This window comes from Silene latifolia, chromosome X (assembly GCF_048544455.1).
Source record: "Silene latifolia isolate original U9 population chromosome X, ASM4854445v1, whole genome shotgun sequence".
NCBI classification, from domain to species: Eukaryota; Viridiplantae; Streptophyta; class Magnoliopsida; order Caryophyllales; family Caryophyllaceae; genus Silene; species Silene latifolia.
The window spans coordinates 10,285,495-10,307,204 of NC_133537.1; the positions used below are offsets into that span (position 1 = coordinate 10,285,495).

Consider the following 21,710-nt stretch of genomic DNA (forward strand, 5'->3'; position numbering starts at 1 on the left):
AAAAAACTATAGACAATTTAAAGTAATTCTCATTCATTATATTGGATATTTACGAGAATTTTCTATGAGAAAATAAAATAAATTTGACTTTTTTTTAGGTGAATGGTTAAACAAAAGTTGCTGAATTTATAACCATCTCGGGAGATTTGAACATAAATAGTTCGGAATTATTGACCGCCCATGAATCCGACTTCCCAATTTGTCATGCTTTACATGATGCCTGGAATACATTTCATTTTCTATATAATAATTAACTCGAGTTCCATCAACTATGATATTAATTATTAAATGTGAATCTGTGACTAACACTAACCAGAGGGTTCTGTTGGCTATCCGTGTTATGCCACAGACAAAAAAAAACGATTACTAGATGGTCAAACACCTCGGCAAGAAGCGCCAAGAAAGTGCAAACAATGAGTTTTGTATGGGACGGTCTTCACACGGAAACATAAGACCAATTAAGCTCCTAATGAACTAATTCATCTTTTAAACACTGGGTTAATGAGTCGGTTTCACACGTATGATAGTCTCGTATAAGTAAGTTTATTTGAATCACAAAAGCATAAGTTAGTGGCGGAAAGGTTTCATCGCCAAGATTCAGTGAACTCGATCCTTGAACTAATACGGCTCAGGTTGCAAATACTCTTCAACCTCTCGACGGGTCCCATAGGATGTACAGTGTTTGAACTCACGACGACCTCAGGCTCCTTAACAGAATTACTGGTTTGGCCGAGTCTGGAGGCTCTGTACTGTGATTGAAACATGGGTCCTGACCGGAGTGAAAGACTTGATTGTAATCCCTTAAATGACTGCCAATGGAAAGGCGAATCATCAGATTCGCTTCCATCCTCTAGTGGCAACCTAGGACTGTAAGAAAAGGAGTCATCCTCCTCGGAGTGACTTTGCTCCGATTCTGACTCATCAGTGTCTTCAGAATGATGAGCTTCAGGAGAAATCGGTGATGGGCTTTGGTGTCCACTCTCATCAGAAGGCTCCGTATATGAGGCACGACCGGGTTCTATACTTGAATCTTCTCTATCTTGAAGTGTTTTAGTAATTAGGGTTTTAAGGAAGTTCATCACTTGGACAGCATACATCAGTGCAGTCAAAGGATCTGCCATCTACAATATACATGAATTTCGGAGTATTGAGTGAAGTTGGTTTTTTTTTCATTTAAAAATTGCGAAGTTAAAATGAAAGACGGGCTACCTGAGTCATGTTTGGAGCAAACACCATTGCGATGTTGTGAGCATTCATCCTGTTGTGATGTTCTTCTTGAACAACATCAGCCATCAAATTAATGGCCCAATTGAGCAGAGCGCCCTCTGTTGCAGGAAGTTGCTTCACAAGCTCGGTACAGTCCTCTTCAGACTCGCAATGCATCACATCTTCCGGTGACAATGGATCTAATACCCCAGTTGGCAGTTCCCTAAACCAAGCCTGCAGAATCCAGTACAAAAGCTTGAGATTCCACTTGGTAAGGAATTGCCCGTATATTCATTTGAAGACAGACCTCGTGTTTGAGAAATTGTCACGTCAAGTCTAACACTTGGATATGTGTAGTGTCGGGCATGGGTACCCAAGTTCGAGGAAAATAACTTATACCTTAATAAGACCAGCTAGGCAGTGAACATCAATGTCATCCGGCACCACACCCTCATTCAACTGGTCTCGAACAAACTCTTCATGACTGTTATCTGCAGTAATTCTAAAAATTCCTTCCTCCTGCACATAAACTTATCCTGTTACACCAAAAAAACTAGCCAGAAAACCTTCCACAAGAAATCACATTTGAAAAGACTAATCTAAAGACGATGTTGAATATCTCAATTATAATATGAAGTTAAATCGAGAGGTCGTATGCACCTGCAAACCTCCCTGAGCATAGAGACGCCTTTGCATCAATACAAGTATCGTTGGCACACAATTGCCTCTCGCGTCAAATGACAGTTGCATGGACTCTGTGGAAACTCCAAAAACAGATGTACTGAAGCAGGGAAAATGTATACATAATAAGAAAACTGCCAACAAGTCAAATCAGAAAAAGATTATATATATAGCATAAGTATACCCGTCCAAAATCGCAACTAATGAAATTTGTTATTGAGCTATTTCAACATATGGATGGATCAAAGCGTCGCCTTTTATCTGTCCAGGCATCTATCAATAACTTATAACTTTATAGGGCTAAATTACAACACAAGGGTTGCTGGGTTTTACTCATTTCAGTATTACAAAACAAAAATTACTACACAAATAAATGTCCGGCCATTAGTCCTTTTATTCTTCGTACACCCAACAAAAGCCACTCATCAAAGCGCCTATACCTCTGAAAATGAGATGCATATAGATATAGTCATGCCTATGTCTTCAAATTTTCGATTCAGTCTTAAGTACTCAACACGGAAATATGACAAGCCACAAAATGTATCAGTCTATGTTGTGCCTAGTACGAGAGGACTAAGTGACACTTTGTTCGGAGTGACAAAAACTCACAATTCTTGGCACATTATCTCAGATGTAAAACTAAGATCACTATAGTTCTTCTAGTTTTATCATAAATTCCAACGAGTTCACTCATGATGTCGCCACAGATTCTGCAAAGTTATTCTGAATTATCATCAGTGATTTCGCTGCTAACCACCTATTGCAAAAAGGTATTATCATAAATTCTGAACAAAGTGATACAAATTCCAAAGGCTCATAAAAGATCTGCTCAATTGATCATGAGGGTGATAAACGTGTGAAAAGTCGAGGATCTGAACATTTTCATTGACCCTTTCCGAAAAAGTATAAAGATAAAAAAGTAACCTGATCAAAAAGATATATAATTGAAAACATGGAAGACCATTCACCTAAATTTCTTCCTAGCCAAACGATATTGTTTTTTAGAAACTCGGAGTCAGTTTGCTAGGAGAGAACATGAAGTATATGAATGACCTCATCTACGGAACTTGACAGTCATAAAAGAGCTCACTTTGTAATAGACGAACACAGCTTGCCATTCTCACAATTACACGGCATCTCACAAAGAGGTAAGCTAAACTAAGCACTTAGATCAGATCATAACCACCATGGAAATCAAAATACTCCGATCGGAAGAGCATCATAAAGTGAACAATGCAAAGGCCACACTTGGAAACAAGTCTATGTTTCTATGATCAAAATCAGGCGCAGTTCTGAATGACAAAGACCATACTGTGGTTTCACAAGGAAAATTTGGATAAATTTGAACAAACGATAAAGATCAGGCATTGTTCAACATTAGGGGCTAAAAATCGCAAAAACCGCAATGCAGACATAAACGCTCTAATATTCAGAATCACATTCTTCATCTTTAGGAGCTAAAATGCACAAAGAGCAAACAACCACATTATGACCTAACTTTGCCAAATAATTACAGAAATGACAGGTATTTCTCACACAACCTTCCTCGGATGAAACTTCTACTTCACATTATGCAACACAATGCGAAAACATACACCCTCCGTCGTAATCATTTGTTTACTTTCTATTCTGAGAGTGCTTTTATGTGTTGATTGATCATCAAATTACATTGGTCCACGTGTCATCGATTAACAAAAGCTACAATTAATCCCCTACTCTTTCTTTGATCGTTTGCCAAAAGTAAAGGTAAACAAATGACGACACACAGACAGAGTAGATAACAATATACTCTACATGTCGCAAAAATCCCATCCCAAAAATTCTCTAAGATTGTTCACCATTACCAAAATCCCATTTTAAATTTACACACCAAGAACAATATTCAACCAAATTATGAACCAAAACTCAATCACAATATGCATCAAAATCTAAAAACCAAGATCACAATTACCCCAAAAATTACCAAACTACAAACAATTCCCAAACTTTTCCCCCAATGATCCTTAACCAAACACCAAAACTCAAACTTTATCACCAAGAACAAAATCAAACCTACATTATGCAAGAACATCATCATCAAATACACCAAAATCAACTAAAATAACACAACCCAAATGAGAAATAAGCAAGTCTTGCTTGTGACTGTCTTAAGTTAAGACGTCTCACAACCCCTTTCCTTTTCAACATCATTTAAATCGGTTGTGAGTGTCGTCATAACTACTGACCGTCACAAATAACAATTTGTGATGAGAATTGTACCTAGCACTAGGAGCTCTCCTAGGAACTTCAGGCTCAAACTCCAATGGCAAACCTAAAAACCCATCAAACCTATCAAAAGTAACATGAGACACATGTCGAACATCGGTCGGCTCACCGATATCCATTACAGCAATCTCTGAACTACCAGCAGTACAAGAAGAAGCAAGAGATTTTCTCAACAAATCAATAAAAAGTGTAAAAAATGAAAATTCCCCTTTTTCTCCACCTCCTTCAATACTATCTAGATCTTCTTCCTCAATTGAAAAACTAGAATTAGGGTTTTCAATAAAAAATGAATCAGAAGAAGAGGGATTTTGAGATGATGGAGAATGTAACACATCTGTCATTGCTATCACACAATTTGCTGTAATGGGTACCTAATAAATGTAATAATTCATCAATTTATTGTATGAACTGTTCAAAGATCAAATCTTTTATTATAAAAATTGGGGAAATTGGGAAATTTGAACGTTTAAACGAATCGCAAATTATACTATGAGACTGTTGTAAATTATGAATTGGGTATAATTGAAAGAATGAGTAAAATCTAATTAGACGTGGGAATCATGAAGGATTAATCAAATGTTATTGTAATCTAATTACATCAATTTCAAAAATTGGATAGGTGGATAGTTGAACAAGTGATTGAGGAAAAAGTAAAAGAGAACGTCAAAATGCAGGAACAAAGAGTGGGAATATCGTCTGTTTGCTGGCAATCTTGCATTCAAATCAAAGTCGTTTCCATCTCGGTGTCACTGTGTACGACCGTCTTATTTTCTGATCTTTTATTTGATTAAACCGGTGGTGATAGACATGTGCTAGTTTGCAATTGGTTTTTGGTGTTACTCTCTCACATACGACTTTTACTCTTTTACATACATTTTTTTCATAATGTTTCCAAACACTACTCTTCCCTCAAGTAAGAAACCCTAATTTTATTTTTTCTCTTTCTCCTAAAACCTAATTAAATTTCACTCTAGTTCTTCAATTATGGATCTTATTGGACAAATTATTACTTCGATTCATAAAAAAAAAACGACATTAATTTGCTTTATATTAGACAGAATTGCAGTGCGCAAGTTCATTGTTTTGTTTGACGCAAAATTGCAGTGCGTATGTATTTCTTCAACTATATGAAAATGAAAATGATTACCAATACAATATCCATATTCCTTGTCAATTTGATATTTCAATCAACTTGTCTTGTCATTTTATTCAATTAATGAATTTTAACCTGCATGAGAGAATAGGGAAGATGGTGGTGTGCGGTCGTACGAGAATTATTACGTTATCGAAATCAACTGGGGCTGCGTAAAGGGTGGTTTGTTGGTGCAGTCGTGGCTGTAATTATCGTCTATTGGGGCGGGTGGTATCTGTGGTGTGTGGGATCACTAGTGATAGGGGTTGGTGGTGGTCCGGTAGGGAAAAGGAGGAGGTGGCAATGGTGAGGAATTTGACGTATGAGAGACGTGAAATGAAGGAAAATTGAAAAATGGAAGGGGTAAAAGTGTCTTTTGCGTATGTAAAAGAGTAAAATGCGTATGTGAAAGAGCAATACCCTTTATTTAAATTAAACTGTCTTAATTTAAAACTTTCCATAATAACCTTTATTTTCACTTTTTATTTTAATCAGGTTTAGTTGTCGTATTAAATTAAGACAATTTTAAAAAAGAATTACTTGAGGTTTACTCCTATTTGAGGTTTTTAGGTGGACCTATTTGTCCACCTCTTCACCTATAACTGTTTTCACGTGTGGCCTCGTAGGTGCAAATTTGAACCGTGCGGTAGTTGGAAATGTGTATGTCACATTGTCACCGGTCTCGAATTCTCGATCACGTTTTCATTTTGGTTCGATTATTTTTCCTTTAGGTTTGTTTGTGTTTTAATCGAGTTATTTAAGAACAAGGGTTGCCGGGTTAGTGTGAATCTGTGAGATTAACAAAATTTAGGTCGGTATAACGATATAGTTGAAGTTGTGTTAAGTAAATAAGATTTAGCACATTCACCATCTAAAAAAACCTGGGCTAAATAACTACATTGGTATTTAAAAGTAGAAGATTTGTGACAATTTGGTATTAAAATACGATGACAAAAAATATTTTGTTTTTTTGGTTGAATAAACAAACATATTTTTTTTCCACAACTAAACAGATTACTGGAGTATATGAGATTAAGAGAACATACCAGTGTAAAGCGTCATTGACATCAATCCCCCTTATACTAAAAGAATAAGAGATCTTTCATATTTTCCCGCCTAAATGAATTTGGCTATAATTGAGCTTTCATTATATTGTATATGTAATTGGACTTTTAATACATCATATCTGTAATTAGGCTTTCATTATATTATTTCTACAACTGGATTATAATGAACTTTTTTGTTTTCCATTGATTAATACAAAATATTAATAATAATAAAATTTACAATTAAATTTCAAATTGAGTTAAATACAGTTGTAAAATTGTTATTTTCTATAATATTCCTATTTAGCATTCGCGCGGGATCTATACTAGTACTAATATTACTTATTTGCATTGGACAATAACATTCACATCAACATTAGTACTTCTTCGTAATCCTCCTTTATTTTTTTACTACTAAGAGAATAAAATCTATAAAACTATATTAAAAGGGTAACCTTAAAAGGCCACGTAGACAAAGCCACATAAGCGAAGAAAAAGCCACGCGTGCATATATAGTTAAAAGACAACTTTAAATACATTTAATTTTTTTCCATGTAGGATTATCATAATTAAATTTTATTAATTTATATTGTTAATATTAAGGCTACTTTAATAAATTTATTAAAATTTATTATAAGGTTTAGTAATATTTTTTTGTGTGGAAACCATAAGATCATTATTTAAATTATAAAAATAAATTAAAAATTTAGTCTCATAATTTAAATCATTCAATTTTTTTCATCTAACTCCTCCTTAACCATAATATAGTAGCTAAAAGGTCTTATATAGTAAATAAAAAATCTAATAATTTGGATTATAAAGCTACTAATATCTACAAATTTATAAATATAATTAAAAGAAAAAACCAAAATATCTATCATCATCAATATGTCATATTTTAACTACATAGTTAAAAGGCAACTTAATACATTTAATTTTTTTGCCATGTAGGATTATCATAATTAAATTCTATTAATTTATATTGTTAATATTAAGGCTACTTTAATAAATTTATTAAAACTCATATAAGGTTTAGTAATATTTATTTTTGTATGGAAACCATAAGATCATGATTTAAATTATAAAAATAAATTAAGAATTTACTCTCATCATTTAAATCATTCAATTTGTTCATCTAACTCCTCCTTAACCATAAATATAATAGCTATAAGGTCTTATATAGTAAATAAAAAATCTAATAATTTGGATTATAAAGCTACTAATATCTACAAATTTATAAATATAATTAAAAGAAAAAACCAAAATATCTATCATCATCAATATGTCATATTTTAACTACTTAGTTAAAAGGCAACTTAATACATTTAATTTTTTGCCATGTAGGATTATCATAATTAAATTCTATTAATTTATATTGTTAATATTAAGGCTACTTTAATAAATTTATTAAAACTCATATAAAGTTTAGTAATATTTATTTTTGTATGGAAACCATAAGATCATAATTTAAAAAATAAATTAAGAATTTACTCTCATCATTTAAATCATTCAATTTATTCATCTAACTCCTCCTTAACCAGAAAGATAGTAGCGAAAAGGTCTGATATGTAGTAAATAAAAAATTTAATAATTTGGATTATAAGGCTACTAATATCTACAAATTTATAAATATAATTAAAAGGAAAACCAAAATATCTAGCATCATCAATATGTCATATTTTAATTACATATACAAGATAACTTTTTAAACGACTTTAATGCAAAGTGGAGTTTGTAAGAAAAAAAATTAATAATAATAATAATAACAATAACGATAACGATAACGATAACGATAACGATAACAATAACAATAACAATAACAATAACAATAACAATAACAATAACAATAACAATAACAATAACAATAACAATAACAATAACAATAACAATAACAATAACAATAACAATAGTAATAATAATAATAATAATAATAATAATAATAATAATAATAATAATAATAATAATAATAATAATAATAATAATAATAATAATAATAATAATAATAATAATAATAATAATAATAATAATAATAATAATAATGCAAACCTTTTACATACCATTTCTCATTTTCCCATATTTATGTTTATATTAAACTTCATAATAATGAAAAATGGATGCTCAAAAGTCATGAACTTGATCTTTATTTATACCTATATTAAATTTGATAATAATGAAAAAATAATATTTAATAGCCATAAAACGCATCCTCAATTGTTTATATATTTTTTATGGAAGGCAAAATTTGTAAGCAAAATATTTCTTATCTCTATCGTTAGTAGAATGGTATGTGTCACCGATATTATTAACTAATTTTTTTTATTGGAAGTTTCATTGGGTTATGAAATGTTCATCACATTTTCAATTTCGCGTATGTGTTTGTTTTGTTCTCATTTAGGTGCTATCAAGATTATTTATTGTGTTAACCTCTTCCAAGGTAAATATACTTACATCTCTATGATTTGATTATCATTCCCTCTTTTTTTCATTACTTAAGGTGAAACTAAGTTAATAATGATAATATTGCATAAAACAAATTCCACTATTATTGTGTTATTTTTTTTTAATAGGTATGATTTATTGAAGAAAGAAGATTATAAGGAGAAGTGAAATACTAAGATTGCTTAAACAACTATATTTTACATAGTAACTAAAGATTGGTGACATCAACGTGGAATCGTGGATGATTAATAATTTTTTGAGCATTTATTATATATATTTTTAAATATCACAAAAACTCCCGAGAGACAATAGAGACCTCTCACACGATGGGGTGAGGGACCCACTGAATTCCTTTTTTTTCTTATTATGTCTCCCACTAAATTAGTGGGAGACGGTCTCTCATGAGACCTACTGTTGAAATATATGGCTAAAATTAAAGGTTGAGGGGATGACATAGCATTTTTTGTATAATATTGTTTAATAGGTGAATTATTTGGCAATAATGATCCAATTGTTGTTCAAGTTGTTGCTGTTTTAAAATTTTTAGTTCCGCAATTTATTATTGTATTAGCTTCAATTTTATGGGGGTATGAAATGTTAGTTTTGTCATAACATTTCTAATTGTGTGTTTTATGTTATTTTGAGAATTGTTGATGAAATTTTGACATCTAATTTGTGAGGGTGCTCTATCTTTGGGGATCTTTGTTTGATAATATAGTTTTGTTTAATTTGATTATATGAATACTAATATTATTAATTCATTTTAGGTTGCATTGAGTTACTTTAGTTTTGATAGGGGTATCTTAGTATATCTAATATATGAAATTTTAATTTCTGATAAACTATTGTATAAAAGACTAATTGAATTTATACAACCCTTAAAACATGAAAACCATAAATTGAATTGATCGTAGTATGTTATTGTATTAAATCACTAAAGTATTACACTAGAAATAGAACAACCCGTGAATTTCACGGGTCACAAAACTAGTTTCTCTTAGTTTTCCCTTCAAAATGTATCCAACTTAATAAGGAAACAATTAAAACTTTTCTTTAATAAACTATTATCTTTTCCATAAAATATAATGTTATTAGAATTATAATTATACTATGATATTTTAATTAAATTCAAAATTATAATTTTTTTCATTAAAATAAAATTGCTATTAAACTAAGACTATATGTTGCTAAATTTTTCATAATGTAATAATGATTACTTTAGAAATTTACATAACAAATACTTACTATTAGATTCATAATAAAAAAAAACTTTATTAAAAAAATTGGAGAAAATTATAAAATGAAATCCGTAGTTTTATGGTAAAAAAAAGTACTTTCATAAAAGTACACATTTCATAACTTTACTCAATACTCTTTGATTAGTTTTCCGTTTCATTTTTTTTATATCAAAATAAAATGGAGTGAAGTATTAAATATTAATAAGGTGTCGATTTAAATAATATCCTAAAAAATGAAATCTCTATATATACCACGCAGTGGCGCGGGATCTATACTAGTACTAGGTAGAATCCCGTGCTTCGCACGGTCTGTTTGTCTATGCTAATTATTTAGGTTAATAATTTTTTTATTGAGACATAATTTTATTTTATCTTTCCAGGTATGCTTTTCTATTGTGGTGAAAGAATAATTTGTACACTTTTTAGACCCACTATTTAATATTGATGTAAAAGAATTTTCATTGGAGATACATATATAGTTAATAAACAACACTATGTCACCACTATTTAACTTATTACGCATAAACACCTCTATTTAACTTATTTTATACTCCTATACTCTCTCTTTTCAAATGAATTTTATACTTTTGTTAAAATATACTTCACATATAAATATAAAATATATGAAATTTATTTGAATGAAGGGAGTATTTTATTTACTCCATAGTTTCTATGAAGACAATTTGTCGCCAGTTGTGAAACAAAATTTTTACCAATTTAACAGATTACACATTGAGTAAACTTCTTAATATTTGAAAATTCAACTATTTGAAAGCGAGAAATGATGTTTTGAAAAGAACCATTGAAACTTCAACATACTTGTATAACACACTACTTTTGTACTCCACTTGTAAAATTGCGATGAGCATTTATACATCTTGAAAATGTATACACAATTTATTATTCCCCCGTTTCAGTGATATGTTTACACTTTCTTTATTTCCCCCTCACAAAATAAAGAAAGTGTAGACATATCACTGAAACAGAGAGAGTAATTGTAAAGCTATGAGGGAAGAGGATTCTCTCCGTTTTTTTTTATCCATTTTCTCTCACAAATATTATCATTATTATACTATATATTCCAATTTTACTCATTAACCCTTTTCATTTTTAAGTAAATTCACAACCATTCGATTAGGCCTAGAGAATCTAAATAGTTGAGAAGTAATGAACATCCATTTTGTTTTTTTTTTCTCTAATAAATAGGAAAAATCCTTACTCATAGAAATAATAGTACTCCATACTATATACAGTAGTCCCTAATAGTGGCAACATTCGTAAAATTGTTCGGAGTATCAATATCAACTATTTTATACAATAGATTTTGTTTTCTCAGTTTGGGTAAGCATAATGAAAGAAAAGAAGCCTATATATATAAAATTAATAAGCATAATTAAAGAAAAGAAGCATGGATGTATAAAATAAGTTGTACCATATTTTTATTTTTGGCATAATTGTCACCAACTCGATTGTTTTTACACAATTTTCTCAAACTGTTTTGAACTTATTCAACAACTGTACCGCTTGTTATGCAAAATTGTTAGCCGTTTAGAACTCTTTATATTCATTGAACCCATTGAAATTTTTACATTTAGAAAGAATGCATGACTAAACGGATGCAGCATTTCGAATAAATAAGAGAGTGAAAATTTGATAGTTTGACCTTCATTCTACTATAAATCTATAAGGAAATATAAACCTCTAATCTCAATAACTTCCCTTTTTTGTTGTAAATCTTAGAGAACATCATCATACACATATATACATATTCAATTATCCACAACTAATATAGAATCATACTCCGTATATTAGTAAGGGAATTGTCCTCACTTGAACTCATAGTTGATCTTGCACTTGAACCTAATAATATCACCATATATGTGTGAATGTGTGATTTCACTTTGCTATTCATTGAACAACTGAAGTTGTATAGACGTATAGTATTTATTTTTCATGGGAAGTATGACCAGTTTTAGTTTTCTCCTTCAAATAAAGGATTATCATTTCCAATGCATTTGGCAGCCATTTTGCCAGGAGCGAGGTCGGGTTCGGTGAAGTTCTTTAATGGATCATCATCATCTTGATCTTAGACGATGCTACTCAAATCAATGATCAAAACATTTAACATTTAGGAAATGATCAATGTGACTAATTGTAAATGCTAAGTTTTTATTTGAAGCTTTTGCAAATCTTCTGAAAATAAAGAGAAAAAGAAGGATGTGACTCAAATATGATGAGTGAAATAAATTTATAGGGTAAATAAGTGGATGAAGAGAAGGTAGTCAATGAAAAGATATGGGTTACATTCAATGATGAGGCTACCACTCTTTTGAATGAAAAATTGGGAAAATGTACGTTGAACATTGTTTTTTGACATTACATTGAAACAAAATATTGCACATTATAGTATATTCGTAGTCTCGTACGGAGTACCGGTAGATAAATCATACATTGGGAATGTGCGTAGTTATTTAGTACACCTCGTTTCATTTCTAGTCAATTTATCATTTACATACTAAAATTACTAATTTGTATATCTACTATATTTCAAAGTATATTATTTCCAATTATTTATTTTCTTTTGCATGCCACATGTCGAATCTACATTGTTGCAACCCAACTTTATATATAGATATAAGATATTAGTATCACATATAAGCATAGTCCAAGCATATTGCATATAAATTTATTTATTTTTTTGGTACATATGAGGGGCAAACGCAGAGGTGGCAAATGGGTCATTAGGGTCGGGTATGAGTCGGGTCATTTCGGGTTTGTCATGTATTTCGGATCAGGTCGGATCGGGTCGGGTCATTTCGGGTTTCGGGTCATTTTCGGGTATGGGTCACTTTCGGGTCGGTCGCTTTCGGGTTAATGGCTAAAACACTTTAGTTAGTACTATTTTGATTACGAAATACTATTTTGCAAATTTAACTATTTATAAGGAATGATTGTAACAAATGAAACTCTATTTGGTGTAAATAACATTAATTTGACATAATACTTGTCGTTTCGGGTCATGTTGGTCACTTTAAGCCATTTTGGATCGGGTCAACTATGGGTCATGTCATTTCGGGTCGGGTCATCTTAGGTCGGGTCAATATTGGGTTAATCAAGTTTTGGGTCGGGACTGGGTCGGATCGGGTCAATTCGGGTTTCGGGTCATATCGGGTCCGACAAGTTCGGATCGGGTCATTCGGGTCTGGTCGGCTTTGTCAGGTCTCTCGCGAACCCCAAATATAACCTATACAAATTATTAACTACATAGAATTTGAAGAGGGGAAGGATTGTAGTTTGAAGTTGGGCCTCGACAAAATAAGGCCCTGTTCTTTTGGACTTAATTTCAGTTCTAATAAGTTCAGTTCAGTTCAGATCTATTAAGTTAAGTTAAGTTCAGTTCAGCTCCATTCAGTTTAGTTCAGTTCAATTCAGTTCAGTTCAAATCGGTTCAGTTCAGTTCAGATTAGTTTATTTCAACATTAATATTATTATTCTTATTTTATAATCTTATTGTTATCATTATTATTATATTAATTTATTTACTATTGTTATTATTATATTAAAATTTATTTTTAATATTTATTATATTACTATTATAGTTATTATTATTATTATTATTATTATTATTATTATTACTATTTATTATATTTATTTATTATTATATAATTATGATTCATGAAAATAATAGTGTATTAATATTTATTATTATTATTATTATTATTATTATTATTATTATTATATTATTATTATTACTATTATTATTATTATTATTTTATTAATATTTATTTTATTAATATATTCATTTATATTAATATTATTAATAACATACTTATTATTATTGTATTAATAAATTATTATATTACATTAATTATTATTATTATTATTATTATTATTATTATTATTATTATTATTATTATTATTATTATTATTATTATTATTATTATTATTATTATTATTATTATTATTATTATTATCTTTTTATTATTATTTCGATTCGATTCGATTCGGAAGCGATTCGATTGATTCGGCTCTATTAAGTTCGGTTAAGTTCTGTTCAGCTCCATTAAGTTCAATTCAGTTCAGTTCAGTTCAGTTCAGACAATTTTTGACAATTTCAGTTCAGTTCTGTTCTTTTGGACTAAAATTTTCTGAACTGAATTGATCTGAACTTAATGGAGCTGAACTGAACTGAACTGAACTGAACTTAATAGAGCTGAACTGAACTGAACTGAACTGAAATAAAAATAAAAGATTATAATAATAATAATAAAATTAATACCAATAATAATAATAAATATTATAACAATATTATTCATAATAATAATAATAATAATAATAATAATATTATATTAGTAATATAAATGATAACATTAATAATAATAATAATAATAAATAATACAATATATTAATTATAATAACTAAAAAATAAATACAATAAGTATAATATAATATAAATATTATAAATAATTTTAAAAATTAATATAAATAATAATAATAATAAATATGTTATTAATAATATTAATCAAAATGAATATAATAATAAATGATAAATATAATATAACAATATCAATAGTAATAAAAGTAAAAATAATAATAATAATAATAATAATAATAATAAATAATAATAATAATAATACTTTGTACTACTAATATTGCCATTAATCATAATAATAAATAAATATACTAAATATAAATAAAATAATAATAAAAACAATAGTAATATAATAAATATATATTAATATAATAATAAAAATATTAAATAGATTAATATAATAATAATAATAACAGTAAGAATATAAAATAAGAATAGTATTATTAATGTTGAAATAAACTGAATCGAACTAAATCGAATCAATCAACTAAACTGATCTGATTCGAATCAACAGAATCGAATCAACAAGAATCGAATCGAATGGAGTGAATCGAACTTATAAGAATCGAAATTAAGTTCAAAAGAACAGGCATAAGGCCTGTTTTTTGACCGAAATTGTCTCAATCGAATCGAATCAACTTAATGGAGTGAATCGAATGAACTTAATGGAGTGAATCAATTGAACTTAATGGAATCGAATCAATCGAATCGAACTTAATGGAGTGAACTTAATCGAATCGAATCGATCTCGAATCGAACCGAATCAAATAATAATAAAAAGATTATATTGATAATAATAATAATAATAATAATAATAATAATAATAAATATTATAATAAAAAAAAATACCAATAATAATAATAATAAATATTATTATAATATTATTCATTAATAATAATAATGTATTAATATAATCTAATAATAATAATAATAATATAATAAGATATATAAAAAATAAAATATTAATATAATAATAAATATAGTAATAATAATAATATATTTGTAATATAAATGATAACATTATTAATAATAATAGAATATATTAATAAAAATAACTAAAAAATAAATAATAATAATAATAATAATAGGTCTAATATAATAACTTATTAACATACTAATATTAAATATAATAATAATAATAATAATAATAATAATAAATATGTGATTAATAATATTAATAATAATGAGTATATTAATAAAAATAATAAATATTAAATAATAACTTATTTATATAATAATATTAAATATAATAATAATAATAATAAATATGTTATGAATAATATTATTAATAATAAATATATTAATAAAATAATAAATATAATATAATAATAATAATAATAATAATAATAATAATAATAATAATAATAAATGTATTAAATATAAATATAATAATATAAATAATACGAATTAATTATTAATAAATATAATAATAATATAATAAATATAAAAATAATATAATAGTAATAATAACAATAACAATAGTAAATACATTAATATAAAAATAATAATGATATCAATAAGAATAATAATAGTAATGTTGAAATAAACTAATATGAATGAATCGAATGAATCGAATCTGATCTCGAATCGAATCGAATCAATTGAGTGAATCAATCAATCGAATGGAGTCAACAAGAATCAACTTATTAATCGAAATTAAGTCCAAAAGAATAGAGCCTAAGTCTCGTATGAGAATGTTTTATATTATGCCTTTTTTTGTGTGCTAATATTATGTATTATGCCTTTATTTAATGTCTTTAGATTGTTTTCCTTCTAGTCAATTGTTTAACTTTAGGTGTTTATTACTTACTTTGGATAAACATAGTATGTGATTACATGCGTAAGATAATTATAGGTCTGCATTGCACTAGGAATATACCAATTATATTGTTATCATCCGTAATTCGAGCTGTACATTTTGCGCTTTCATTGAAACATAATTGAAATGGCCAACAAATTCCAGTGTCTAAATTCACGGTTTTTCTTTATTTGTAACACACGATATGTTTTGTGACGAATTCTATGCATAAGGTGGAAGAAGACTATAGGGTGTAGCACTGTAGCATAAGAATATACGGAGTACAAGGAAAAATTGATTTCAGGCATGAATCATGGATGCCGTCTTGTGGGATGTGATTGAAAAGTTGGGCATTTAATTAAGTCAGTTTATGATGGGTTTTACCTAAAATTTCGTTCCCACTATTATTTTTTACCGTACCAATTTAAAGGTTACATGGTAAAAATTGCTGCAGGGGCGTCTTAAAGTAGATGGAGGTCCGGTGCACCACAAAAAAATGAGGCCCTAAATATAAATGTATAAATGTACTATATGAGGAGGTTTGTATTGAATTTTGTTAGTAAAGCTTATAAATTCGATGGCCAAAACTGGAGGCCCGGTTCCGCCGCCCGTGGTCGCCCAGGGTATTAGACGCCCCTGAAAATTGGAGAAACCAAGAAAAGAGGGTAAAAGTGGGGGCAAAAGAGGAAAGCAAGCTTGTATTATTGTGTTGGTGTGTGGGGCACAAGTTGGTATTTATGTAAATATAAGGAGGAAATAAGGGTATTATTGTCAATTTACAGTCCATTTATAGTATGGTTACCTTTGGATTGGTACAGACACTTTAGGCAAGTTTTCTTTGGATTGATACGGAGGGAGTATAACTTTACCACTCAAAATTTAGAAAACTGTTCATTTGACCTTTTAATGTCAAGAGTCTATATAAAGGGAATATATTTATTCCGATTAAGTTTATCAAACCTAACTCATTTATGAAACTACAGGTACAAATTCACACTGTTGAGGAAATTGACCTCACAGGAAGAATGTTACAGTAAAAATGTGTGGATATGAAATGAAGGAATCTCTGAGAATCAACTTACGATGGGCCATGAGCCAGGCTGCCAGGGCCCTTTAAGACACTTCCTGACCATCAAAAGTATAAATTGGACTGTTGAGTTTATTGGGCTGGGCCTAAGCTTTATCATCTTTTAGACTTCGTATGAAAATTATCGACTGTAATTATTAGTTTATTTACTAAACGAATTCTTGTTTAAGAATATCCGTCTTATATGCTCTTAACTTTCGTTATTTTTGATTGAGCTTAACAAATTTATTGAGCATAAAAGTAACTTAGAGCAACGCCAATTTTGCCTTACCCCATTATTTTTCTAAGCAATAATGCTTTCAAACTACAACATTCTCTAATGGCAAACTACGATAGATGTAGTTTAAATGGCCCTACATAACATATAAATATTGTAATATAAATTATTTTATTATTTTGTAGTTACTTATTTTATTTCAAGTTACGTAGCTTGACAAAGCTACGTCGGCTTACAAGCGATAACATATTTTTATACTCTAATGGTAAGCAACATGCTTGATAATTTATAATAACTGCAAGCAAGTCCTTATATGAACACAAAATCTCATTGAAGACGGGCACTATCCGTCACAAGCTGAAGACGGATAGTGCCCCTCTCATAAGATGCAAGTGGCAATATGCATGGGTGCTCCATTTTCCCTCCCACTTGCCAACCCACTTGGTTTATTGTGAGAGGTCTTCAGCTTGTGACGGATATTGTCCGTCACAAGCAAGACGCTTTGTTATATGAAACCATTGGAGTTGCTAAGGCCATAATTCTTTTACACTGAAAATACCTGAATGAATTGAATTGATTTGAACTAAACTTAATAAACATAAATTGAACTAATTGAAACCAACCAATATTTTTTAAAGAAATGCATAGTGTGTGAATTTTAGATATAGGTAATAGCCTATAAACCAGCATAGTTATATCAACTATCTTTACTAACAAGTAATGATGTAACAAACTCCAACTCGACAATTCATAATCACACACTCCAAATTGAGTTTATAGCGGTTTAAACTTGATATTCATAAGTTATTTACTTAACCAATTTGTATGGACAATGCAAGACAAATTTTAAATATAACAAGTGTCCGAGTCAGATGTGCATACCAAAGTGAGAGTGACTGAGTGAGTCCTCTTATCAAACTTTCGAAAGATAAAACTAATAATACGCTAGCAACAAAATAATCCAATGAAATCGATTAATCGATTATATTACAAACCTAGCTAATTAAAACAAAAAAAATACGAGAAAATTGTAGAATCTAAACAACACCTTTTCATTCAGTCCAACCAACCACATTTCACCAAATATGTGACGGAAAATTTGAAAAATGTAATGAATCGGACCGAATAAATAGAATAACACTTCCACAGTTTAACACTTTCCCTTAACACAGATTTGTAAACGAGACTCATTTTCCTGATCAACAACGTCAAGCAACAACGGGTCAACAACAATACGACTATCCACGTGTACCTTAAACTTAGGGCCCCACACAAATGCCTTCGCCCAACCACAAATTTCCACATCAGCATTAATCGTCATCTCCCTCTTTGCCACATCACCAATAAAACGCTTGGCATGCTGAGCCAACTCAGCCCCACTTAGCCGAGCCGGAAGCCGTAGCAGCTCACACGACTTGGGCTGCTGCGACCCTGCTGGCACCTGATAATAGCAAATAATAATAATGTAAACTAATAATAATAATTCGGTTTAAAACTTAAAATTGGTCGAATATAATAGATGAGACAAAAGCGGATTAGTAGGTTAAAAGTTTGTCTCATTTAACGAAGTATATTATTATTATTTGCTATTACCTGAGCGGAGCCCAACAGGGAGCCGTCATAGTAAATCGACAATGACGTGGCAGAATAGCTGACGGGGAGGATATTGGGATTGGTGACATGGACATTAAGGATAAGATCAGCATCGAGCCGAGGGAATTTCTCGTCGTTTAAGTTAGACCCATTTAGGTTGAACCGGAGAGCCGTGAGGCTAACTAACCGGAATGAAGGCGGTTTCGGCTTGGCTGAAATGAGGGTAGTGGCAAGGGTGGCTGCTGTAGCACCAACTAGAGCTGAGGTCCAACTCCATTTTACCTTTTTGCCCATGGTGGTGAAGTGGTGTGGGTAGGATTTATGTGATATAGAGAAGGGCAATCATGGGAATGAAATGAAATATAATTATATTTGGATATAGAATATTGGGATTTTTTGGTGTTATTATATAGTATGGTTGTTATAGTATGGTTGTTGTACAAGTGTAAAAGCAAATTGTTTGGTGGTAAATTAATGGGAAGTTGAATTATTGACAAACATGGACGGTCTTGTGAAAGGTGTTTACCAAAGTACAAGATGATAGAATGTGAATGTGAAAGGTTTTACTTTTTACCTCCTAAGTTTTATCAAATTCATTAACTTTTTCTTAAAGACTTCGATTTATGTTCTATTGATTTTTATTCAACTTAGTTTCGATTTAGTTTAGAAAGTTCACAAAAAATCGGTTAAGAAAAGGCTTAAGCTTTTCTTGAATCGGATAGACTGTGTTTGAAGGATGTTCTGATAGGTGGGGTTATACCGTTATTGGAAGGAATATGTTGTGGCATATCAAATGACCCGTGTTACGCTTATGGATTTTTCTATTACGGTGCAAGTTGATTGGGACCTTACGAGAACATAGATGTATTTTCTGAATATATATGGATTATATTCTAAAATATGTGGATTTTGCAAGTACTTCGTATAAATCTCTAATAATGTAAATTCTTCTATCTGGGATCGACACATGTGAGGGAGTAGCCACGCCTGCTGGCTGGGGTCTCTAATGCCTAGCCCAAAATTGGGCAGACCTAACCGCTTTTAATTTTCTTTCTTTTTTTTACAAATTAAACCGTTCATCACGCTCTTAAAAGCAACGTTCGAACTACATAACGGGTCAGAGTGTCAGACCAGACCGGTTGGCGGACTCACTGGCTAGTCAAAAGTCAGTCGGTCATTTGACCCGTTTTCACCAAGTCAGATTGTCGAGGAGATTACGGCTACTAAATAAATTAGTGTGTTACACATGTGTATATTGTTATTATGAACCGTCCACTTTAGAAAGTGGATATCTAACACACGAAATATGTTTTGTTGAATTGCTTTCTATAGTTCGTACGGAGTACTTCGTATATAACTCTACTTTCACTTTCTCCTTCATTTTCATTGGCTTTTTAGTACAAAAAATAATGTCACCGTCAATTATTTGGTGAAGGATTGATACACATCACCAATCAAGGACACATGCGTCACAAATGAAGTAAGTAGATAATATCATCTCCTATCTACTAAAAAAATAAGAGATGTTATGAATTTTTCCGTTTAAATGCTAAAAACTTACAATCGGGCCTAATCTGTATAGTGTATTTTATAGGCATGAATTCCTGGACTATACAATTGGATGTACAACCAAGGTTATTTTAGTCTTTTTTCAATTATTTTAAAAAAAAAACAGAGAGGGAGAGTAACATAATCCAATTGGGTGGTGCTCATTTATGGACGAGTTTTACTCTTTCATAGACATAATTGACTATTATACCCTTCTCATTTCATCACCCTCATTTTTTCATTTATTTCAATTCAATTAATTCTCTCCGTTTACTCCCTCTAACTACAACTACCCAACCACCACCCTCCCCCTCCATGCCTCACCCTACACATCAATTCCTTCTTCTACGCACCACCAACCGATCTTGCCGGTCAGATTCGCCCTCCAGACCATCCCCTCGGATCAGCTTCCCTATACCCCATGATGTCACCCAAAAGATCGTCTCCCTGCTCGCCGACAACAACCCCTCTCTCTCGCATCCCTGAACAACAGCCGCCACACGCAACTCCGACCTCTGACCTACGCTGCCCTCTTTTACCACCCCAGCCACCATTTTCCTATGTTCCTAATTTTCATTAACCCTAATTTTCATAAATCCCCAATTTCATTAACTCTAAATTAATTAAATCTCCTTAATTTGATATAATAGATGTGCAATTAATTAAGTTAGAAAACTCAAATTCATAATTTACTAATTTGATTTGAATTTGATTGGTTTTGAGAGGCATAAGGATAGAGAGAATTTGATTTTCTTGGTTTTTTTAGAAAAGGGCAAGGAATGGAAAATTAATGGTAAAAAGTCCATGAAAGAGTAAATGTTGTACTTGAAAGAGCAACTACGATCCAATTTTCAATCCAATCCCCCATTCTTTCTGACTGCTTTCATATTTTTCGAATTCATTTACATCTTCCTCCATCATCCAGTTAATAAATAAATCATCTTATTCCTTAAATTATTATAATTTAAATTATTATAATTAATTGACTATGCAAAACAAATCATATGACGCGACTCGCGAGTTTCATCTTGAAGAAATTTTTCTATCCAAAATTTATAATTCCTGAAAATAGGACAGGAAATCCGCTC

The 21,710-nt window shown here is 30.3% G+C and overlaps 2 protein-coding genes across 2 annotated transcripts; both read right to left on the reverse strand.

Annotated features, from left to right (window-relative positions):
* Positions 1 to 372: 372 nt before the first annotated feature.
* Positions 373 to 4,990, reverse strand: LOC141622803 (rho GTPase-activating protein 5-like). The gene is made up of 5 exons (XM_074438823.1): positions 4,147 to 4,990; positions 1,867 to 1,987; positions 1,606 to 1,725; positions 1,210 to 1,440; positions 373 to 1,121 (listed from the first exon to the last, which is right to left on the reverse strand). The coding sequence occupies exons 1-5, from the start codon at positions 4,491 to 4,493 to the stop codon at positions 585 to 587; spliced, it is 1,356 nt and encodes a 451-aa protein (XP_074294924.1). The 5' UTR covers positions 4,494 to 4,990; the 3' UTR covers positions 373 to 584.
* Positions 4,991 to 18,422: 13,432 nt separating this feature from the next.
* On the reverse strand, positions 18,423 to 19,497 carry LOC141622815 (uncharacterized). Its single transcript, XM_074438834.1, has 2 exons — positions 19,075 to 19,497; positions 18,423 to 18,922 (listed from the first exon to the last, which is right to left on the reverse strand). Exons 1-2 carry the CDS (start codon positions 19,366 to 19,368, stop codon positions 18,632 to 18,634), a joined length of 585 nt encoding a protein of 194 aa, XP_074294935.1. The 5' UTR covers positions 19,369 to 19,497; the 3' UTR covers positions 18,423 to 18,631.
* Between the last annotated feature and the right edge of the window lie 2,213 nt (positions 19,498 to 21,710).